Source organism: Stegastes partitus, unplaced genomic scaffold, assembly GCF_000690725.1.
Source record: "Stegastes partitus isolate 25-593 unplaced genomic scaffold, Stegastes_partitus-1.0.2 Scaffold242, whole genome shotgun sequence".
Classification (NCBI taxonomy): domain Eukaryota; kingdom Metazoa; phylum Chordata; class Actinopteri; family Pomacentridae; genus Stegastes; species Stegastes partitus.
Genome location: NW_007577973.1, coordinates 552,130 through 573,327, shown reverse-complemented (window position 1 = coordinate 573,327; position 21,198 = coordinate 552,130). Strand labels below are relative to the sequence as shown.

The following is a 21,198-nucleotide window of genomic DNA, read 5'->3' as shown; positions in this document are numbered from 1 at the left end:
AAAAGTGCTCACTGTAACCCACAGTTAACTATCAGGTAACATTTGTTAGCCTGGACAATAGACTGTCAGAAGGTGCAAATTATTTTGGTTCTAATCTTTATATAAACTATAATAATTTAAAAATTAAAAAGTAATCTTAAACAGATATTTCTGATTTTACTGTTTTGCAGCCATCAAACCTGTGTTGTCCATTTGGAGGCGTGTCAGGGCAAACACTGAAGTATTACTGATACTTATGATTCATTTTTATCGAGTTAAAGCTTTCTGGTGTTAATATGCATTGCAAAAAGGGAAGTCTCAGTATTTTCATCCAGCCAGAAGAACAGGTGAGTAATTTACTTAAAGCTTGTTATTTTTGGTTTTCAAAGCAATTCTTCCCTGCAAGTCACTGGATTTTCTTTCTTTTTCTTGCAGATCAGATAACTTTATGTGACCCAGTTTGATGTGGTGCAGAGGTACGCTCATTAACTTCCCTGTAGTAAACAAACCCGATCCTCCCTTTGCTCACGCTGGATCAAACATTTACAGCCTTTCTGTTTCTAAATGTTCCCTTAACGACTAGTGTTGAAGAGTAAGGAAACTGTAACCCTCTACACACTAATACTTCAACAGAAATGCCATATTTTCATCTTGTTTTTTAAATAGTTTGCCACCATTTAATGCTTGACTGTCACTCTTTCGCTTGTATCCTCTTCCTCTCCAGTGGTTTAATAGCTGTAATGGTTTCCACAGTGTTTTTCAAAAAAAGACAAGAGTCTGGACTTCTGTTTTGTGAACAGCTTTAGTGAACACAAAGGTAACTGCAGCTCCTGCTCATGGCACGGCGTAACCTGCTAGGAGCATAAACTAAATTTCTTCCCGCACCTGTACCGGCTGTTGACTACCCAAAATCCCGTGCTTGCCTTGAACCCAAGCATCATGGGTAATGGAGTCCCAAAGTTCAACGGACTCATTATTTCTGAAATGAAAGTGCATTCTCATTTAACTTATTAATATCTCACACCAACTGTGTTATATGAATGACTGACTCAGTAAATAAACGTAACTCATAACAATAGCAGCCAACCAGATAGTTAGCAGCACCAGCAGGTTATCTTGACAAATCCATCCATCCATTATCTATACACCGCTTAATCCTCACTAGGGTCGAGGGGGGCTGGAGTCTATCTCAGCTGACTTAGGGTGAAGGCAGGGGACACCCTGGACAGGTCACCAGTCTATCACAGGGCTACACTTAGAGACAGACAACCAAGCACACTCACATTCACACCTACGGACAATTTAGAATCACCAATTAACCTCAACATGTTTTTGGACTGTGTGGGAGAGAACCCACACTGCACGGGGAGAACATGCAAACTCCATGATCCCGGGTGTCCTCACCTGGACGCAAACTGGCGACCTTCTTGCTGCGAGGCAATGATGCTAACCACTGAGCCACCTTGTACTGTCATGAGCGGGAGTCGAACTCACCGCTGCGTCAGGGAACTACAGCCCCTGTTCATGGGGCTACAGGGGCAGCCCTTAGCTTGACAAACCAGCTCCTAATATTCACTAAATGGTTGTTAATTGTTATTATTTTTTTAACATCATAAGTAATATTACTACATTTTCACTACAATATTACATTGTTTCACAGTCATTGGTTCATTGATCAGCTGTTTACCATCAGCTGACTTGCAACATCCTCTCATATTCGCATCTTTAATAAAACATGCATCAGGAAGGTGTCATCCAGTCACCGAACCTCCAACAAAAGATCAAACAATCAAGGTTTTTATCTAATTAGTTTTACATTTATCGAAGTATCATTATCCCACATTAGTCTTTTTTTGTTGATGTTCTGCAGTTAAATTATTAAAGATTAAACTGCAATTGAAAATGACTGTTTGCCACCATGCTTGTCTCCACCACCCCAACTTTTTCTTTATGTGCTGTAACATTTAAGCAATGTTAATGCTTGTTTGTCAAACTGGATTTGTTCTCCAGCAGAATTCTTCCTGCTGTGTAGAGGATCTAAAACACTGTAGTTGTTTAAAGGCTTCTGTATCAGGTCTCATTCACTCACAGGTTCAAAATCTTGTGAAAATACATCATTTGCCATTTACCTGTTGACCAAACAGTCATATGTCACACTCGATTAAGAACATGAAACAACTATTAGATTGTCAGGCATTTAGTCCACAGGCTTGTATTTCCATCCAGTATTACAGCTGTTAAGTCCCATAATAATCCTGGTTATGTCAGCCTCTCATCTGCACTGACAGTAAAGTATGCCATGACGTGATGCCAAAAAGACGGTCTGTTTATGGGTACACTGGGTGGCTGAATATTATCAATGGGGCATCAGTCACTTTGCACCAGCCTCAACAATGTCTTGTGTGTTTGGCATCTCATTCCTCAGAGTTAAAGCAGGTTATATTTGACCTCTGCTTATGGCTGTATCATATCCTGCAATATCAGCTGCCTCTTCACTTAGACTCACACCTGCCAGATTTAGAAATAAGAGAACAGAGAAGCAGAGCCATCTGGAGAGAGGGGAGCTCGCATTTTGCAATCTCCAATACGCTGACCTTACTGCTCAAGGTAAAACTGTGTGGAAGTACCTCACAACAATATCTTCTAATTTGCTTAACGATACAGGCTCACAGAGAAGAATGGATGAGCTCTCACAGAGTGTCTTTCCAATAAAAGTCAAGAGTCATTCGGTAAATTATTGTGTCAGATGTACTTGCAGTTTATAGTTGTGCACATGGACAATGACTGTGATGCCATAGTTGTACTTTGTGTACATCTGTAAGTTTAAACCTTAGATCAGGGCCTAGACTGTATAATGATGGACATAGCAACAGTGATGTCACCATATGGTTTGCGGCCACTGTTTTAAAACCACCAGGTTGGCATTTGGCAGTCTGCTTCTTACTCTTTTTAAACTGGATCAAATGGGATAGGTCTGACTGAGAAGTCAAAGCTATTACCCATAGAGATACAGTAGCAACTTGCTGATTACAAGGTAGCCCCATCCTAAAACACAGTCTGCCTTATTGTCTATTTTACACTAAATGGGACCTTAATTTACAAAATAAATATCATGTTGTCTTTTAAAAGTTTAGACACTAGTCTGTAAGACCTTATTAGAAAAAAAATTACTGAGGTAACAGATCAAGAGAGAAGTAATGGCATGTTCTCATAAACTTTTGTCCAATCTGACTTCTTTTTTTTCAGCCAGAGGAGTCGCTCCCTACTGGCCATTTGAAAGAATGCAGGTTTAAGGATCTTCCACATTGACTTCACTTTCAGACTCTGCCGTTACGTCCATGTTTACAGTCTATGGGTCCTAATATTTTCTGGCTAAAATAAAATACTTTATTTGGTTTTGAACTTCTGCTTTTGAACAATGTATAACAAAAAGCATGACAACACTGTAGGACACAATGCTGATTATTTTGTAGTAATAGAACAGAAAATGGCAGCAACAGCATTGTAGCTGCTTTGCCAGCCAGATATGAGTTTCTCATTAAAACTTTCCACCACACCTTTCTGCCTCCTCCATGTGCAGAGTTGCGTCTCAGTTGTGTTAACATGTAAACTGAGTTAACACCTTCCTGTCCACAACACTTGTGAGGAATGTAGGTCAAGTAATCATGATGTGAATGCATATTTTCAAAGAAAGCTTTATTTCCTGTCCACATTCTATTATTGACTCACCAGTGTGGGCATAAATGCTCCATAAATGCTTTTTTAAATTGATTTTTAAAACTTTCTTCAGACCTCTGAGCCTGATAAAACATAGCCATATTCTACACTACTGAAGATTTACTTCAGTTGAGTGTGATGAATTTGTGGCAGAAACTGCAGTCCAACTGACAGGTTTGTGTTTCAGTCAAGCGGGCCACACCTCATTTCACTGATTAGTTCTTCCTCTCTGAATGAAGGCTGTTAATCAGTAAAATCAGCTGCTCTCAATGTCACATACTTCAGCACATCTACATTAAATCAAACATGCAGCGGGCCTTAGTGTTAAAGTGTTAGATTACAAATATTGGATGAGAATTTTAATTACAGTCTAATGTGATAAATAGTTCTCCATGTGTTGTGTGCCACTCTTACAAAGATTCCAGTGTCAGCGGCAAATCTCGGACACTAAACAGAGTAAGGGCAGACACTTAAGTGAATTTGTTTTCATGACAACTATTAAAGTTAATGTATCTTTAAGATACTTTTCAGTTTGAAATACAGTAGTTGATCAGTAAATTGAAGTTCCCTTCACACCACAGTTGATGGGGAGGCAAGAATTAAAGTCTGGAGCTGCAGGTCAGCTGTATTTACATTATATTTATATCCTCTTCTTCCAGTCTGTATCTCCCTGGCTGGGAGTACTGACCTTATGCCAACCTGAACTGAAAGAAGAAGGTGGTTAAAAGGGAAGCGAGTGTCCTCTGCTGAAGGAAACTGACACCAAAACATGCTGGTAGTCTCTGACAGCACCTGGTATCATGTTTGTCTGAGTAGAGGAGTATTACGAGGACACTGGTCCCCTTTAATGTCACAGTCTGTGTACCTCTATCCATCGCTAAGATGTTCTGCAAGTTATTCGATTCTTAGAATTTAAACGAAGATTAAGTTCATCAGCAATCCATGCTTCTGTGAAACTATAGCAGGTTCTAAGTGGTATAAAGCAAGCAGCAGCCACAGCAGCTGGAAAGTCAGTGTCCTGAGTGACTTTGTTCTGCTGTAGCTCCTCTAATAGCCACAAGATGTTGCACCAAACACTGAAAATATAACTGTTTAGAGTAAATAAAAAACTGTCAACTTGTTAAAACTGATCAGTTCTAATATTCAGGAGCTGTCAGTGACTTTTTTAGATGATAAATTAAATACTACTGAATTTACTACTAAAAACTATTGATAATTTAAAAAATGATAATAATCCAAAACAGGCAGTCAGTAATAATAAACCAGTTATAAATTTGGTTTAAAAAAAAAAGAAGAAAGAAAAAACAATCCTTCTGCACAGCATTCTAGCACACATAAGAATCCACAATGTTTATTGAGCAGCAATAACAGTAGTTCACTAAAACGATCTGCAGCACTCTGCTCATGTTTTGAACTTTGTAGAACTCAGTTTAGAACTTCAAACTGAGTTCTACATCAGTTTGTATTTTTGAGCTTTGTTCACTCAGTGAGCATTATTATCAGACAGTTTTTACAGTAACAGAAATGTCAGCGGTGGGAAACACCAGCAATGTTTCAGGCTATAACTGTCATTTGTTTCAGCTGGATTGCTGCTGTTCCACAGCTGGTGAACTTAGACAAGCAAGATCTCTCATTTGACCAACTCTGAATCATCAACTGACCGTTTGTACAGTGACGACACAGTGCATTAGATTTATTGCTGAACCAAGGTCCTGGTCATATTTCTTTCACTGTCTGCAAGTAAGATGTTTTCACATTAGGGCACTAAAAATTCAAACTTACAGGTAAAAACAAAACAAAAAAAGGACTGTCTGTTCTGCAGGGGACTGTAGGGTAACTGGTTTTCATCATAGTACAGTTTAGCACAGTTGAACATGTGTAAAATCAAATCAAGTGACTCAAATCAACTACAAAAAATCAGGTAGAAACAAATAAAATTTAGTAAATGATTTCAAGCTTGATGTACTTTAAAAATAACAAGTTTTGTTTTAATTCATACCAAGAGTTTTGTCTGGCTCATATATATGTATTGTGATGTATGGTATTTTGACACAGGAAAAGCCTTTGTGACGGGCAGTAAATCCAAACCATCCCTGCGGGGCACTTCTTCCACGCTACAAACACAACCAGATGGTGGTTGGATCTGTGTAAGATACTGCAAGCATCAGGTGTATGAATCAAACTCCATGTAAACATACACATATAGTTATTAATGCCGTCACATAGTGAGGAAAGGCCACACGCTTCACTTGCATTTCCAAACTCGGACCTGAGATACAGAACATTCCTGGGGCTCGAGTTGTAAGTGAAGCATCTTTGTAGAAAACACCTGCCGATCTCTCTGACAGAACCATGAACTTGACCCCGAGCATCGCCCTCTGCCGCCACATTCCCAGCGTGACTCAAACTCTGTTCAATCTCCGCTGTCTACGCCTCACTCAGACCTGTCACCACCTTTTCCCTGAGCCTTCACTCCTATAGTCTGACCTGCTAAATGCTTATAACTCTGCTGGTCAGTGGCAGAATTTTTTATAGGGGTGGCAAGATGGGGTCTCTGACCATCTTGGCTTCAGGACCAACGCAAAAAGACGCTACTGTAACTGCTACTGCCGCAAAGAGGCTAGTTAAAAGCTATGTCAGAGTAATGAGACTTAAGAAATCCTATACTGATATATTTTGGTTTCTTATTTTACAGGGAATTTTACTAATTAGCTCATGTGCACAGACTAATACAGGTACAGTTAAAATTTTAGTTGTTCGGGACCAAGGTTCCAAATAGCTAGTAGTAGTTTGCGTCCTGGTGGGGACACCGAGATCTATCTGTGTGGAGTTTGCATGTTCTCCCCATGCAGCGTGGGTTCTCTCCGGGTTCTCCAGCTTCCTCCCACACAGTCCAAAAACATGTTGAGGTTAATTGGTGATTCTAAATTGTCCGTAGGTGTGAATGTGAGTGTGCTTGGTTGTCTGTCTCTAAGTGTAGCCCTGTGATAGATTGGTGACCTGTCCAGGGTGTCCCCTGCCTTCACCCTAAGTCAGCTGGGATAGGCTCCAGCCCCCCCGCGACCCTGGTGAGGATTAATTGGTGTATAGATAATGGATGGATGGATGGATTGAGTTGAGTGGAGCTGACTCAGTAGAAATGACATGACAAAAATAGAGATAACTTAAGTTTGACTAATATTGTCTCAGGTAGATGGAAAAGTGTGTTTTCTGAAGGTTTGTGATGATAGAGTTATACGTTTTGCAAATGAGCTCTTCATATTATTTCCAGACTAAGCATTATGTCGATATGTGACATGTGTGGCTTAATATTTCTACATATTTTTGAGTTACTTTAGTGATTAGAGAGGACACATCCATATGTACATTCATTTCACTGTTGCAAATATTCTGCTGGAAAAAATAATCCTGATAGAAACTGTCTCCATGTTTGTGATAATTTATAATCAGAAGTAAGTAATAAAGTTACAACTCATATGGATCCTGCTGCTGTGTAATGCTGCAGGGATTTAGTAAACTCAGAAGAAAGACTCTTGTAAACTGTTGGGAACAGAAAACTAAACTTTAGTTCTGGTTAATGCTTTGAGGTTTGTATGTGTTCCTCCATCAGCTGAAGGCACAAACTATGTCTTTAGCACTCGATAATGTTCAACAGTACAGCAGACTGCCGAGTCATCGTGCTGTGTTCACTTGCACTCAGATATCAAACTTGAATATCTATCAGTTCTGAGGTGGTCACATGGGGTGATAAGTGAGGAGGGTCATGGCCCCCTATGTTAGTACCTCTGGCCAGGGGGTCTGAGGGGGATTACTGGTGAAGAATTAACTCGAAGATCAATTATGCAAATACTTTTGTAAATATAGACAGGTTTTTGGTTTCTGATTAGTTGAGCTAATTTGTTTTTTTCTGGTTACTTTTCATAGGGATTTCTCCACAATTCTGTTTTGTTTTCCAACATTTCTGTCAGGATGATCTCACCATTATTCACTAAAAGACTGAAAGTTTAGGTTATATGAACAGTATTTTTATTGTATTTAAAGTACAAAGTTTTACTAGTATTTAAAGTATTAAATTGGAGGCACCACTGTATGAAATCCTTGGACTAGTATTTATTAGCTATATATCAGAAATAGACTTATGACCCTTGGTTTTAAACAAGCCCCTGATCATGTACCCAAATACTGAAACACATTTTTATTAGCTTTATTGTTGGCTACACAACAATACGTAGGTTTAAATGACAAAGAAGAGCAACATTTAAAGGCACTTTGATGTCTGTTAGTCCATCTACGTACTTTCTCACTCTCAACTCGTTGATAACTAGACCAAGAAGTAGCAAATGCAGATTCTAGGTTTAGTTAACTTCAGAAGCAAATATCGTTAAAGGGCAGATGCTTTTAATCATTTTGTATGTTGTGTTAACTCATATTGTATGTAAAGACAGGTGTGGGGAGTGTGAGATTAGCTGTTGGTTTGCATTAACGTTTTTTAAAGCCCTGAGTTGCAGTTTCTGGTTGCTGCCATTTTCAGTGTTTGGAACCTGGAGCTTCTAAATACAGAGTGTAGGGTGTCCATACAAAACACATCCAAGTCTTTTAGGAACCTTATTAGCAGAGCAATCTTTTCCAAATAATCACTTATTAAACTTATTATGGACCTATTAAAGGGCCCATAAGCTGCATGGAGAACATAATTACTTGTTAAAAAACAAACTTTTTTTTTGCAGGGACAGCATAGAAGTAAATGTAAACGCACTAGAGTTTAGCTCGCAGCTATTTACACCTGTTGTCTCTGTGCAGAAAGACAGCAAACAACCACAGAACAACAACTGTGCTTTACAATCACATTAAAAAGCTGGTCAGTGGGCGCCACTATAGCTCACTGGGTTGAGCTGGCGCCCCGTATACAGGGCTACAGTCCCAATGTGGAGGTCATGAGTTCAAATCCCGGTCGTGGCCCTTTCCCACATATCCTCCCCCCATTATTCTCCCCCACTTTCCTGTCTCTCTCTATCACTGTCAAATAAAGGCACAAAGGCTAAAAAAAAAGTCCATCAACATGAGACAATAAATAGAATATGCAATAAATACAACACATACAAGGCAGTCATTCATGGTGACACTTGTATGCTGGGTTTAGCCAAACCTTGAAACTGGTTTAAACACAGCAAATCCATCTGTTTGCATGGATGGAATTCCACTTCCCCTTGTCTTTGACTGAGAAAGCAGATTCACCAAAGGCTGTCTTTCTGAACTGAGGCCACCTCTAGTGGATGTAGTCCTACCGGCTCTGCTGCTGTCTGGGTAGGCCAGACATCCTCTGACAAGAGCATCTGAAGATTATGAATATATTTATATTTCAAGCATTCACCAAAGTAAAATGAGGAGTTGTTTGTATTTTTATTATTTTGTATCCCCCTACTGGCTTTTTATTTCATACTTTAAGGAGTTTTTTATAGAGGGAGGACGCAGGCTGAAGTGTCGTCACACCTGCCTGTGACCAGGATGTAATGCAATAAGACACATGGTGGAACAGCAGAATGTGTCCAAACAACCCAGTCTCACGGCAATTCGTGAAATAGTCACGAAACTTAATCTATTGATTCGTGTCCAGAGTAACGATTTGCCCAATTTTTTCGTGTTTGAATTTCAAACCAATACATTTAAACTGGACCTATCTTTCTTGTCTGGGACACACGTTTTAGACAGCGCATATGTTGTGATGTCTTTGTCGTTTTTTTCTTCCAACAGTCAGGCTTTAACCAATTTTACTGTTATGGCCCGTCCACACTAATAACTACAGAGATCACTATACAGATGTGTGCGCACACACTGACCAATGCTTACAGGGTTGCCTTAGCAACGAGCGGAGATTTCCCCCAAACACTTCCGATGTAATAAAAACACAAACATTACCACAATATGATATACTCTTCACACTTATTTCATACTACACAGATTATGTTTCAACAGCAGCACATTTGTAAGTACCTCAATACATTTATTTTAGTTTATTAAAACAAAAACACAACCCTAGCTGTAAACCCCAAGAAGAACTACATATTTCATGGCGTGTCCAATCACGTTGTATTGTAACACCACTGGAAGTGTAGTTCTTTTTTCAAAATAGCCGTTTCTCTGAAGTGGAGGGTGAAATATAAAAGTTTAAGTGGATTTAGGGGTTTAAATTGATGAGGAACATGTTTACTATGACTATACTACAGCTATTACTACTACTAGGTTTTGTCATGTGATAGTGACCCTGATGATGATAACGACGGTAAATGAAATTCAGAGAATCACTTGATTTGAAATTTACTTGAGCGTATCCTTATGGTTACTTGAATGTCAGAAACAAATTTGTACTTATTCATCCTGTAGATTAAAGATAATTCAAAAAACAACAACAAAAAAATTAGAATGGCTCTAAGAGTTTGCATGTTCTTTCTGTGCAGCGTGGGTTCACTCTGGGTTCTCCAGCTTCCACAAGGTCCAAAAACATCCATCCAATCAACCTCAACATGTTTTTGGACTGTGTGGGAGGAAGCTGGAGAACCCGGAGATAACCCACGCTGCACGGGGAGGACATGCATTCCGGTGCCCCCACCAGGACGTGAACCGGCAACCTTCTTGCTGCGAGGCAACAGCGCTACCAACTGCGCCACCTTGCAGCTGTCCAAAAACATGTTGAGGTTAATTGGTGATTCTAAATTGTCTATAGGTGTGAATGTGAGTGTGCTTGGTTGTCTGTCTCTAAGTGTAGCCCTGTGACAGACTGGCGACCTGTCCAGGTGTCCCCTGCCTTCGCCCTAAGTCAGCTGGGATAGGCTCCAGCCCCCCCGCGAACCTAATGAGGATTAAGCGGTGTATAGAAAATGGATGGATAGATAATGGATGGATGGAAGTGGCTCCAGGGGCAAAGTCAGGATTATCAAAACCATTAGGACTGATCATTTGGGGACAATGAATGTCTGCGCCAAACATTCCAGTAGAGACTGAGATATTTCTGTCTACTGACTGACAGTCCAACTAACATGATCTTCAATAAATCTATATCAGTAGGACGGCCAAAACTGATAAATGGCAACACGTTGTTCTTAGTTGCCTTAACCAGGCCAAACCAAGGAGATTGCAGATCAGAAAAAACTAAGGAATTATTCTGCAATCATATGATTGTCTATGGAACTGACTAACAAGCAAAATGTCTTATTGTTTAAATATAGTAAATAAAGTAATTCTAAAATGATACAAATACAGATATACAATACAGAAATAAAGACGGGAGGTCTTTAAAGAGACAAAATTGCAAAGTGTTTTGCAAACCACCTGCAGTTTCCTGTAGCCTTAAGTTTACATGTTCCAGAAAGCATTCTTGTTCAGGTAAATTCTCTGAGAGAGGAATTTCATGCAGAGGTAACTTTACCCACATGGAAAGTCTGCCTCCCTGCCTACCTGAAATCATGCCCACATATTTTTATAGCACAAGTGTTAATATGAGAGGGGCCTTTGCAGCCAGAGAAAGGTCTGGAAGCCTTTCTCAGGGCAGATCCACATCTCAGATCAGCAATCCAAGATGAAATGCTAACCAGGCCAGCCAGCAATTATGTGATATTTATAGACAGTAGAGATGCAAGCTTGTTAACCACTTCATTTGGGGCAATAGTAAAAAGTGATATCAAAGTTTCATGGGTGGTTTCTGTCTTTTGAGCCTGTGTCTGAACTCACAACAGTCTGTTCGATGAACACAGCAGGTTCGTCGCACCTTTGATTTTGATATTTGGGAAAATCAAGACAGGGTTTTAGTGACTTTTCTAACACTGTGAAGTTATAAACAAGGACGTTGTAGATCAGAAGACTAAAGGTCATCAGCTGTTGATTCCTGGAGCTATATTTTCATTATTGGATGACCACTAAACCTTGGGTCTTGTGGTCCATCTTCTGAATTAAGGTAAACTTGAGTCCTTGCTACAATTTACACTGTGTATTTTAGGGCTTAAGAGCTTTGTTCCTTGTAATTATCAAAAAATTAGAATCAAAAAATACTCTGAAGCATCAGTTTCTACTGATTCCTGTTGGATATTGATCTTGTCAAACGGTATCCCTCAAAACCCTTAAAAGTATCTTAACCATCCAGACAAACAAACTAAGCCTTAATCCTTCACTCTAACCTCAAGGGAAAGCTAAACTTAGGCACTAACAGCAGACATTAGCAATATATAGCTCTTTTTTTATGTTTTACCGAGTATCAGATTGCAGATTTTAAGAGCTACTTGTAAGGCGATTGAGTTTTCAAGCGTAAAAACGTGATTTTTTATTAATATGCATGCCAACCTTTACCCTTCTCCTGTGTTCGAGGTGTCAGGCAGCTGTGGAGAAGCAGGCTCTGCTGGTTATAGCCTTCAGGAAAACCATCTGAGCTGAGACCCCACAGCTGAAATCTGCAAGTTGCAGTGACAGCAGGGAGATGCTGGGAAATGAGTTCCAGCCAGTTTGAAATGACGTGTCCTTCATGAGAAACTTGTACTTAATTCGTGATGAGACATTTCCACAGCTCGCAGGCTGACGTCTGACACACTGTGAGTTTTAAACACAAATGGAGGTTGACTTTAAGAACGCCTTAGATTCTCAGGGGATCTACTTCTGGATAATTAAATGTAATGCAAATTATTCACAAAAACAATGCAAAGATAAAGCTGCCATTCAATCTGTAAACAGTAGAAGTATAAACAGTTTTCAGACCTGTGTTTTTCTGTTTTATGCAGCTTTTGCAAAGAAGAAGACACTTTTTGTAACTTCGAAAAAACCTCTAAGAGCACTTTAAGGATGTAAATATGGTTCTTCGAACCTGTTTAAGTGATCAACACATTCCCATAAATTCCCAAATCCAGTTTGAAAAACAGCTCTTCTTTGAAATCACGTAAACTTTGGGTTCTGAAGCATCTTCAGGACAATAACAAGCTAAAAACACTCCCCAAAATGCAGAAAGGCCTGTCCTGTCCCTCTGCTTTCACTCGTCCCGTGATCATCTGGTCAAGTGATTGGTTTTTATAGCAAATATGAATCATCATCATCCTTTTCATCCCTTTTATAGTGCCTTGGTGGTACTGAGCAGAGTCCAAAAATGAAATCAGGCTCCTCCTTGACAGCGTCTGATTTATGGGGTGAACTTGGCAGGGGATGACGGTATTTCAGGAGCTTGCCAGCCGATTGGCCTGAGGATCCTGCATTTCCATAAACAGGAGCTCCATATCCATATCCTATTCCTCGTATATAAACCCCAGGGCAGATTTCTTCCCACTGCCACTGCTGCCCTTCTCCTCGACTTTCTGTCTCGTCGTAGGTGAGACCAGTTTCCCTGTCTTCTTTCTCCTCCTCCTCCTCCTCCGCGCTGCATGTCTCACCGGCTTGTAAATGGATGCAGAACGGCTGCTGCGTGGAGTCTGTTAGTGTTTTGGAGAAACCTGTTGGTGAAGTGCTAAGGTGATGAAAGATCTTGACCCCTGGGCTCTGCTAATAAGTGAAGGGAAATGTGACCCAGGGTGAAGGAGATGAAGAGTGTTTAAACAGCACTGCGATTAATGAGTTGAGGGTGGATGATGCTCTTATTTACCTTTTACGTTCTCCGAAGATTTCTACCTGTACGCTTTTGGACCATTTGGCTGCTTTGGACATTTTGGACATTTGTTTTTTCCTTTTTTGATTGCATGTTTGCAACATTGCGTTTTGTGCAGCCCTATTTTTTTAAACTACTAAAATTACTTGTGAACTTTCTCGTGTATGTTTAATCCTTGGACGACTTTGTGTAGTTTAGAGATTCTTTGCTTGGATTATATTAGGTCTGGTCTTTGATTGCTTGAAATCTTTTGGATGTTTGGATAATATTCAGAGTCTCCATCTTTTTTATTTAGAACAACAACAACAACAAAACAGATTACCACTGTTTATTGAAGTTTTGATCACACTAATTTTTACTTTTAATAGAAACAGCTGAAATAATCAAAGCTTGGACTCAGAGCTGTTACTATGTTGTTGCTTTTTAAGGGGGATTTTTATTATTATTATTATTATTATTATTTTTGTCTTTAAAGCATCTGGTTTGGGAATATCTCTGTGCTCGGGCTGGACTTTTCTGGAGGTTTGGTCTGCAAAAAAACTATTAAAGAAACATGACAATAAAAAGGACTTATGTTAAATATATTTGACATATTTGTACAGTGTACTGCAGTCTTTGACCGATTTGTAAAGTTTAGTAACGTGATCGTAGTTTGATTGTTTAGAAGTTGTGGGACTCTGTGTTACTGTCAGTGTGGAAGGCATTACATGGACAGTGGTGCTACAACACAAATTAACTTGTTGTGATAAAGAGTTTTATCGTGTTTATCCATCCATCCATTATCTATACACTGCTGATTCCTCACTAGTGGGGGGCTGGAGTCTATCCCGGCCGACTCAGGGTGAAGGCAGGAGACACCCTGGACAGGTCACCAGTCTATCACAGGGCTACACTTAGAGACAGACAACCAAGTACACTCACATTCACACCTACAGACAATTTAGAATCACCAGTTAACCTCAACATGGTTTTGGACTGTGAGAGGAAGCCAGAGAACCCACGCTGCACGGAGAACATGCAAACTCCACGCAGAAAGGTCTCAGGCGTCCTAACCAGGACACAAACCGGGGATCTTTTAGTTGTGAGGCGACTGTGCTAACCACTTCACCACCTTTGTGTTTATTTATTTATTTATCAATGTACTGTCATTGCTTAGCAAATGATTGATTTGGAAAATGTAGAAGTTTGATCTCTAGACTTGGACAGGAGTCTCCTCAAGTTTTGCTTCGGAAAACAGAGATTTTGATTAAATTAAACACCAACATTCAGTTGTTTTCAGGGATTTAACACTGCAAGAAATTATAGTTTAGTAACCACTTGATTTAAATTTTACATCAGACTCTTTGTGTCCTGTAACCTGGAAAATGGAAAATTAGTTTCTGTAAAAATAACTCCTGAAATCTGACTCGGGGACCGGCTGCCTTGTTGAGACCAGTTTGTTTTTGGAGTGTGTGACGGGTTTGTCCACTGACGAGTGTTGGCAACTAACACGCTGCCGCAGCAAATTCTGCTGGAGAGATTCTTCTCTGTGAAAGGAATTGAAGTGTTAACTCCCAGAGGATATTTAGTTTTGAACACCTGTAAGGGAGCTTACTACAGGCATCAGTGTCGACATCTGACCCAACTCCAAACTTAGCTCTGTCACCACTCAGCTGCTCATCAAGCGTTTGAACAGGAGATATTCACATGCAGCAGAGTCTCTCATACGATTCAGTGATGATGAGATTTTCTTCTGTTTGTTTTTTTCTTCAAACAGGTTGTGAAGAAAAGAACCTGCCAACATGTCTGAGTAAGTGCTGCTCCTCCATTCTGTATTTTAGTTGCAGAAATTCTAAGGGAAAAAGTAAACCTCTAAACTATACCAAAGCCAGGATCTTTTCGTCTGTGTCTGTATAACACTTTGAACATGTAACTAATTAGTTGTTTGTGCCCCTCACAGGAAAAAGATGACTTCGAGCCGCAGGCATCATCTCAAGGTACTCATTGTTGGTGTCTGTCTGAGCTTAGCGGGCAGCTTTGTACTAGTTCTAGTACTTCTGGAATAAAGCTACTGATGGGTAACATAAAGAAGTAAAGTTAGTTGCTTTAGAAGAGGAGAACATTTAGAGTTTTCGTAGCACAAAGAGATCAGTTTCATTCAGTGAACTAGTCAGACAAGAGAGAAATTTTCTGTTTATTTAATGAATTATACCCGCATGTTTGTGTGTTTCTCAGCTACTCAGTATGTAAAGGAGGGAATCTGATGAATAATTAGTAGTTGTACATGGAGCATCCTGTGTCTTCTGTGAGTGAAAGTGTATAAAATACCTGACAGTGTACGGCTGCTCGCTGTGAGCTGCAGCTGCTCCACCCGCCTGGACATGATAACTGCTCTGAGTTCAGCTGTGCTTGTGGTTGATTGTGTGGTGCTATGGATATGTTCAACTGTGCTTCTATGATGTAATAATACACCTCAGGAATTCAGGGATACGGTTGTACTGTTATTAAGCTGGAATTTCAAGGATTTAAAGCAAGAAAGTCCTGTGAGGTCAGATTTTTGACTTGTAGGATAGTTTTAGCTGCAGAGGAAAATCCGTAGTTTTGTCTTTCAAAGTGATTTGATGATCAGCAAATAAAACCACATACTGCTCTATTTAGGAAACTATAAACTATTTTTCAATTGTCTACCTCATAATTTTCTAAATGTTCTCCATTCTCAGATCCTTAAACATGAAGTTCTTGTATTTTTCTTTTCTTTTTTTTTAAGTCTGCCTTACCCATATAATTGTGGAAGATACTCTTGGAAAATATCATTAGAATTTATAGCGGATTATTGGTTAATTTTCCGGAAATTATGAGGTTGTGCTTGTTGTACTGTGCAGTGTTGATCACTGTATGGTTGTTGTGTAACAGTAAATACGAGCTCACACTGCCTTGACTTATTGGCTTCAGTCGACCTCCTAGTCATCCTCTTGGTCTTCATCACAGCTGACAGAGTAGACAGAAACCTGAGGCAAAAGCTGGCATGAGACAGTTTAAAGCGGTGTGGCGCCACCTGCTGGTTTCATCTGTCAAAACCAGAGCGTGTTCCATAATGTTGATAACATTTGTTGTTGTTGAATTTATCGGCAACTGATGATTTATTGTGGTTTTGCATCCTGGAAACTAATTCAGATGACACTGTGTAAACATTATGTTACACTGACAGAAACAGTGGAAAAAGTCAGAATTACACTCAACGGGTTTGCCAACTCTTAGACTTTTGGTGTGAATCACCCACTTTAAAACAACCTATTGCCACATTCATGTTGGTTATTAGGATAACATGTGTAACTGGTTAGACTGAAAAAAAAATATATGTTTTTTGCGGAATGTTAGCAAGAGCTACAGTTCGTTGATTCCTGCTGTTTGTAGGACTCTGTCCTCTGAGTTTAATAAATAACTGCAATGATTAATAGCAGGATATAAGTGAAATGTTAATTATTCTGACTCATGGACAAGATTTTTAGTGTTTAGAAAACTGTAAAATTAGTTTATAAAAGGTAGGTCAAAAACACAGACAGAATATTTGGAGTTATTGTGTTCCTGCTTGACAACAGCCTTACCTCCCAGGAATATGAAAACCAAACTACTGCTACTACTCAAAAAAATATGATTTTGCATGACAAAGTATAATCCATGAAAATGTGAATTATATTCTGTACCAATATGTAAACAAAATGTAGAGCAAATAAATGCAAGAAAACCCCCCCACTAATGATCAAATGTTATGCTAACAGACCTCACAACCACCTCAATAATTCTACCATTTTAGCTTTGTAAATTAGCCACATTTAGCTGTCGACTAACTTAAGCTGACAGTTTTGTAGGTTGCCATTTCATCTTTTACTACAGTAGCTAGTAACAATAAAACAACAATACTTTGTTGTCTATACAGAGACAAGGCAATGTACAGACATTTATACAAATCTGTTAAACTGCACCTAATCAACATGTCATAAGAGCTAACTTAGAACTATACTGTTCACCTAAAATGCCTCTTTTACTTCTGTCTTCTTAGCTGCATTTATTAGTGACATTTAGCTACCAATAAATGTTCTAACTTAAACAAAGAGCAAGTTCTGACAACACAAGTTAAGCGAGCTGACAAGTTCTAGCCAGTTCATACTGTGCAGTCGCCATAACATTGTCTTAGCGCAGTGGTTCCTGTCAGGGGTGGTCAGACTCAATACTAGTGACTGAGTAACATTTGAAGGAGTGATATTAAACGTTCTAATGAAATCCCCTCAAATATGTGTTTCCTGTTAAACTGGCCAAGGTTAAAAAATTGAAACAAAACCATTAATCCTATTGTTCAATACCCACAATTTAGTTGAAGCCTGAATACATAGTTTGCAAAAGTTAATTGTGGTTTAATTTTTACTGTGATGTGTATTGTATTTGATATCAGGAAAGTTTTGAGAAGATATAAACTTTATCTAATAAAAAATAATTTGCATTGTCAAAAAGTAAACATATATATAAGCAGAATTCATTTGCAAAAACAGATAACTCCATTTTTGTAGATTTTCAGAAAACGTATTTTTTGTTGTTTGCTTGAGATAATATCAATCAAACTGATGTTGAGTGGATTTGACTCAGTAGAAATGACAAAAAATAGAGATAACTTAAGTTTGATTGATATTGTCTCAGGCAGACGATAGAAAAGTGGGTTTTCTGAAGGTTTGTGAAGATGGAGCTTTCTGTTGTTGCAAATAAACTCTTCATATATTTTATTCTAACTATGACCATAGCAGGTCCAAAAGTCCAAAAGTCTTGATGAATATTTTTCAGTTTATTATCCAACAAGAATGATTTTAGTCACTCAATTCAACACATAGGATAAGAGTCAAACATCTGCATCCCAGTCTCTGTAACATCTATCAGCCTGAGGTCAGGATCTTCTCCAGAGACATGCTGGAGCACCAAAACTGTACGACAAACTCAGATGAGAGGAAGGACCAACACTTCCTGTAATGCACCAGGAAATGAAAAAGCTGAATAACCAACTGCAGAGAGCTTAATAGCAGCAAGACATCTGCCTGTCCAACGGGGAAGAACTCCAAGACCTCAAGGAGGTTAAAAGAGACATTTGACTGGAAAGCAGACCTGATGCTGTGACAAAACAGCGGCTGGAGAGTCTCAACCAGCAGCTTAGGAGAGATAAAAAACTTGAGGATGCAGGTGAAGACTGCTAAACCTGTGGCACGCACTCAGATGCTTGATAAAGAAATGCTTTTAGAGGTCGACACAGAAAACAAATGAACTGGAGGCCGTAGAGATTGTGGGGATTGTTGAAACTCTCCAGAAGTAAACAGTGGAGAAGGAAATCGTTTTTGATCTGCATTGTTCATAGACACTATATGAAAGAGCACTTATCTTATCTGAATCTCTGTGTGCTTCTGGACTACACACTAGTGACAGGAAACAAAAAGTCACTTGCATGGGAAATTGAATTAGACTTTGTAGAAATAAAAACTCACATCAGTGTTCATATGAAGTAAAAAGGACTAAACAAATGAATCCATTTTCTATTTGCCATTGAGCGGCTGACTTACGTCTCTCCTGCAGAGCTTGATGCTGCAGATCGCGGCGGGCCTGATTGAACAGGAGAAAAAGGACATCGTCGCTGCCAAGGAGGCCTACATGGCTGAGAAATGTGCCGCTCCCAGCATGAGTGGAGACCAGGCCACCCTCATGGTGAGAGACACTAGTGCTAGCATTTCTTTATCAGCATATCTTTGGTTTGTGACTTGTAGTCTTAGATTACACTTTACTACTTGACTGGAATTATCCTAAACTTAAAACTAAAAAGCTAAGCCAAAGCTTAGCTAAAATACTTATGGAGTCATTCTAAGTGTCTTTCTTTCTATTGCTTGTATCTTTATCTCCATTATGTAAAAATGACTGTCAAAACTTCAGAAATGCTTTCAATCGTCTTCTGTCATTATTCCAGCATATCGTCCATCAGTGAAGGGTTGTTATTAGAATGTAATTACCTGTTTGATTTTGCTACAGGAAACCTGCAAAAAGTTGCATGCCCTCATCGACAGCGTGGATGAGGAGAGGTACGACCTGGAGGCCAAAGTGGGCAAGGCAGACAAAGAGGTACACCTCCTAAAACTTTGTCATCCACCAGAGAGGCCATCAAAATTCATTCTGCATCACGACAATCACCAAACACTACAGTCAGAGTCACAAAGAACAAAATGGTTGCTATGGTGTCAACAGAGTTTTGATCTAAACATAATGGACAGCTTAAAATAACAGAACTGTGGCAAGTTCTCTAAAATGCTTGAAACAAGCTACCTGCTAAGAACCTTGAAAACCTGCATGCAAGTTTGACGAGACATGTCAACTGACCATGACTCATAGTGGATCAATAGGATTTACTGAACTACTAAATTACATAAAATTCTGATTTCAATGTCAGGCTCTGAGGTACAGTGTGACTGAAGCACACCCATGAGGTTCATTTAATATAAATGAATGACACAGCAGCTTCAAATGAAATCACTGCTTCACTGTTGGCTTGACTTCACCTTGAAACTTCTTGGTCTACTTAGATCGATGACCTGAAGATCAAAGTGGTGGACTTGGCCGGAGTGAAAAAGCCCGCTCTCAAGAAAGTGCGTATGTCCGCTGACGCCATGCTGAAGGCTCTGCTGGGCTCCAAACACACAGTCAACATGGACCTGAGGGCCAACCTGAAGCAGGTCAAGAAGGAGGTGAAAGAGGAGGTGAGTCTTTGCAGAAGGAGGGTCATGCAGAGTTTAGCAAGTGAAAGAGGTGTGGACTGTTATTGAACGTGGTGCCTTGTTTGTGCCTTGCAGCCTGCGGAGGCAGTCGGTGACTGGCGTAAGAACATTGAGGACAAGGCTGACAGGAAGAAGATGTTTGAGGCTGCCTAAAGAACTTAACTCTGCTCCTGTAGCTGCTCTGGGCTGTTTATAACTTTTTATTGAATTTCAGGATTTTTTCATTAAATTGAAATACCTTTTGTTTCATTAAATCTGTAAGTTTCAGTCTGCTCTGTTACTGTACATTTATGTAGTGAGTGGTTTAGATCGGTGAAGACCCCTTCATGTCTCATGTAAGAGAGAACACAGTTCTCTGCAGTGTTCCACCTGTTCTGATATTCACTTTTGACAACCTCCTGCTCTTAGTTTTGTAATAAATGTGTTTTTTTTCCTACATCTGCTGTCATGAGATATTTTGTCTTTGACTCAATGATGCAGAACACTGCAGACTAAGCACATGACACACCTTGCTCAAATTTAGTGAAGGATTACAACGTTAAGATTGTTTTTCTGCGACTTTTAACATGAGCTCAGGGTATTCTGTTTCCTCCAACAAACTTTTTTTAAAAACTTAATTAGGAATTTAAAAAAAATCTGGAGCAAAAGTGAAAGTTCTCAATCAAAATCTTGTAGAAGCATCATGATGCAGCTGATTAATGGAACTGAATTTTATTATAACACGAGTTCTGTTTGAAGGATTGCTCTATTGAGGTTGTGTTGTGCTCGCTGTAGTGCTGTGCATGTCAACAAGGGACAAGACACAATATCCATGTTTTCTAGTGCATCAACCCCCTTTCATAAGAAATTAAGAGGAAATGTTCATTAATGCATGTGGCAAGTGGAAAGAAATTGTTTACTGAACATATTAAAATGTTCATTGATATGCTCAGTATGAAACAATTTCACAACACATGGCAACATCATTACCCTGCAGTTTAATCACTAATTAATCACTTATTATTCAACCAAACTGCAACCTTTTTGCTAACCTCAGCCCAAATGCCGTTATTGACTAACCACATGCACTTACTGCGCTGTACAGTACATAAATGTGGCTCAGACATTGCCTCT

General features: G+C 39.4%; 1 protein-coding gene across 3 annotated transcripts; it reads left to right on the top strand.

Annotated features, from left to right (window-relative positions):
* The first annotated feature begins 3,877 nt into the window (after positions 1-3,877).
* On the top strand, positions 3,878-20,352 carry LOC103357251 (troponin I, fast skeletal muscle-like). 3 transcript variants are annotated; one of them, XM_008281718.1, is made up of 7 exons: positions 11,481-11,644; positions 15,066-15,098; positions 15,249-15,285; positions 18,899-19,027; positions 19,346-19,435; positions 19,894-20,067; positions 20,161-20,352. In XM_008281718.1, exons 2-7 carry the CDS (start codon positions 15,091-15,093, stop codon positions 20,236-20,238), a joined length of 516 nt encoding a protein of 171 aa, XP_008279940.1. In that variant the 5' UTR covers positions 11,481-11,644; positions 15,066-15,090; the 3' UTR covers positions 20,239-20,352. The 3 variants fall into 3 exon arrangements, with proteins under 3 accessions (XP_008279942.1, XP_008279940.1, XP_008279939.1); XM_008281717.1 differs by lacking the exon at positions 11,481-11,644 and adding an exon at positions 12,961-13,036; XM_008281720.1 differs by lacking the exons at positions 11,481-11,644; positions 15,066-15,098 and adding an exon at positions 3,878-3,882.
* The last annotated feature ends 846 nt before the right edge of the window (positions 20,353-21,198 follow it).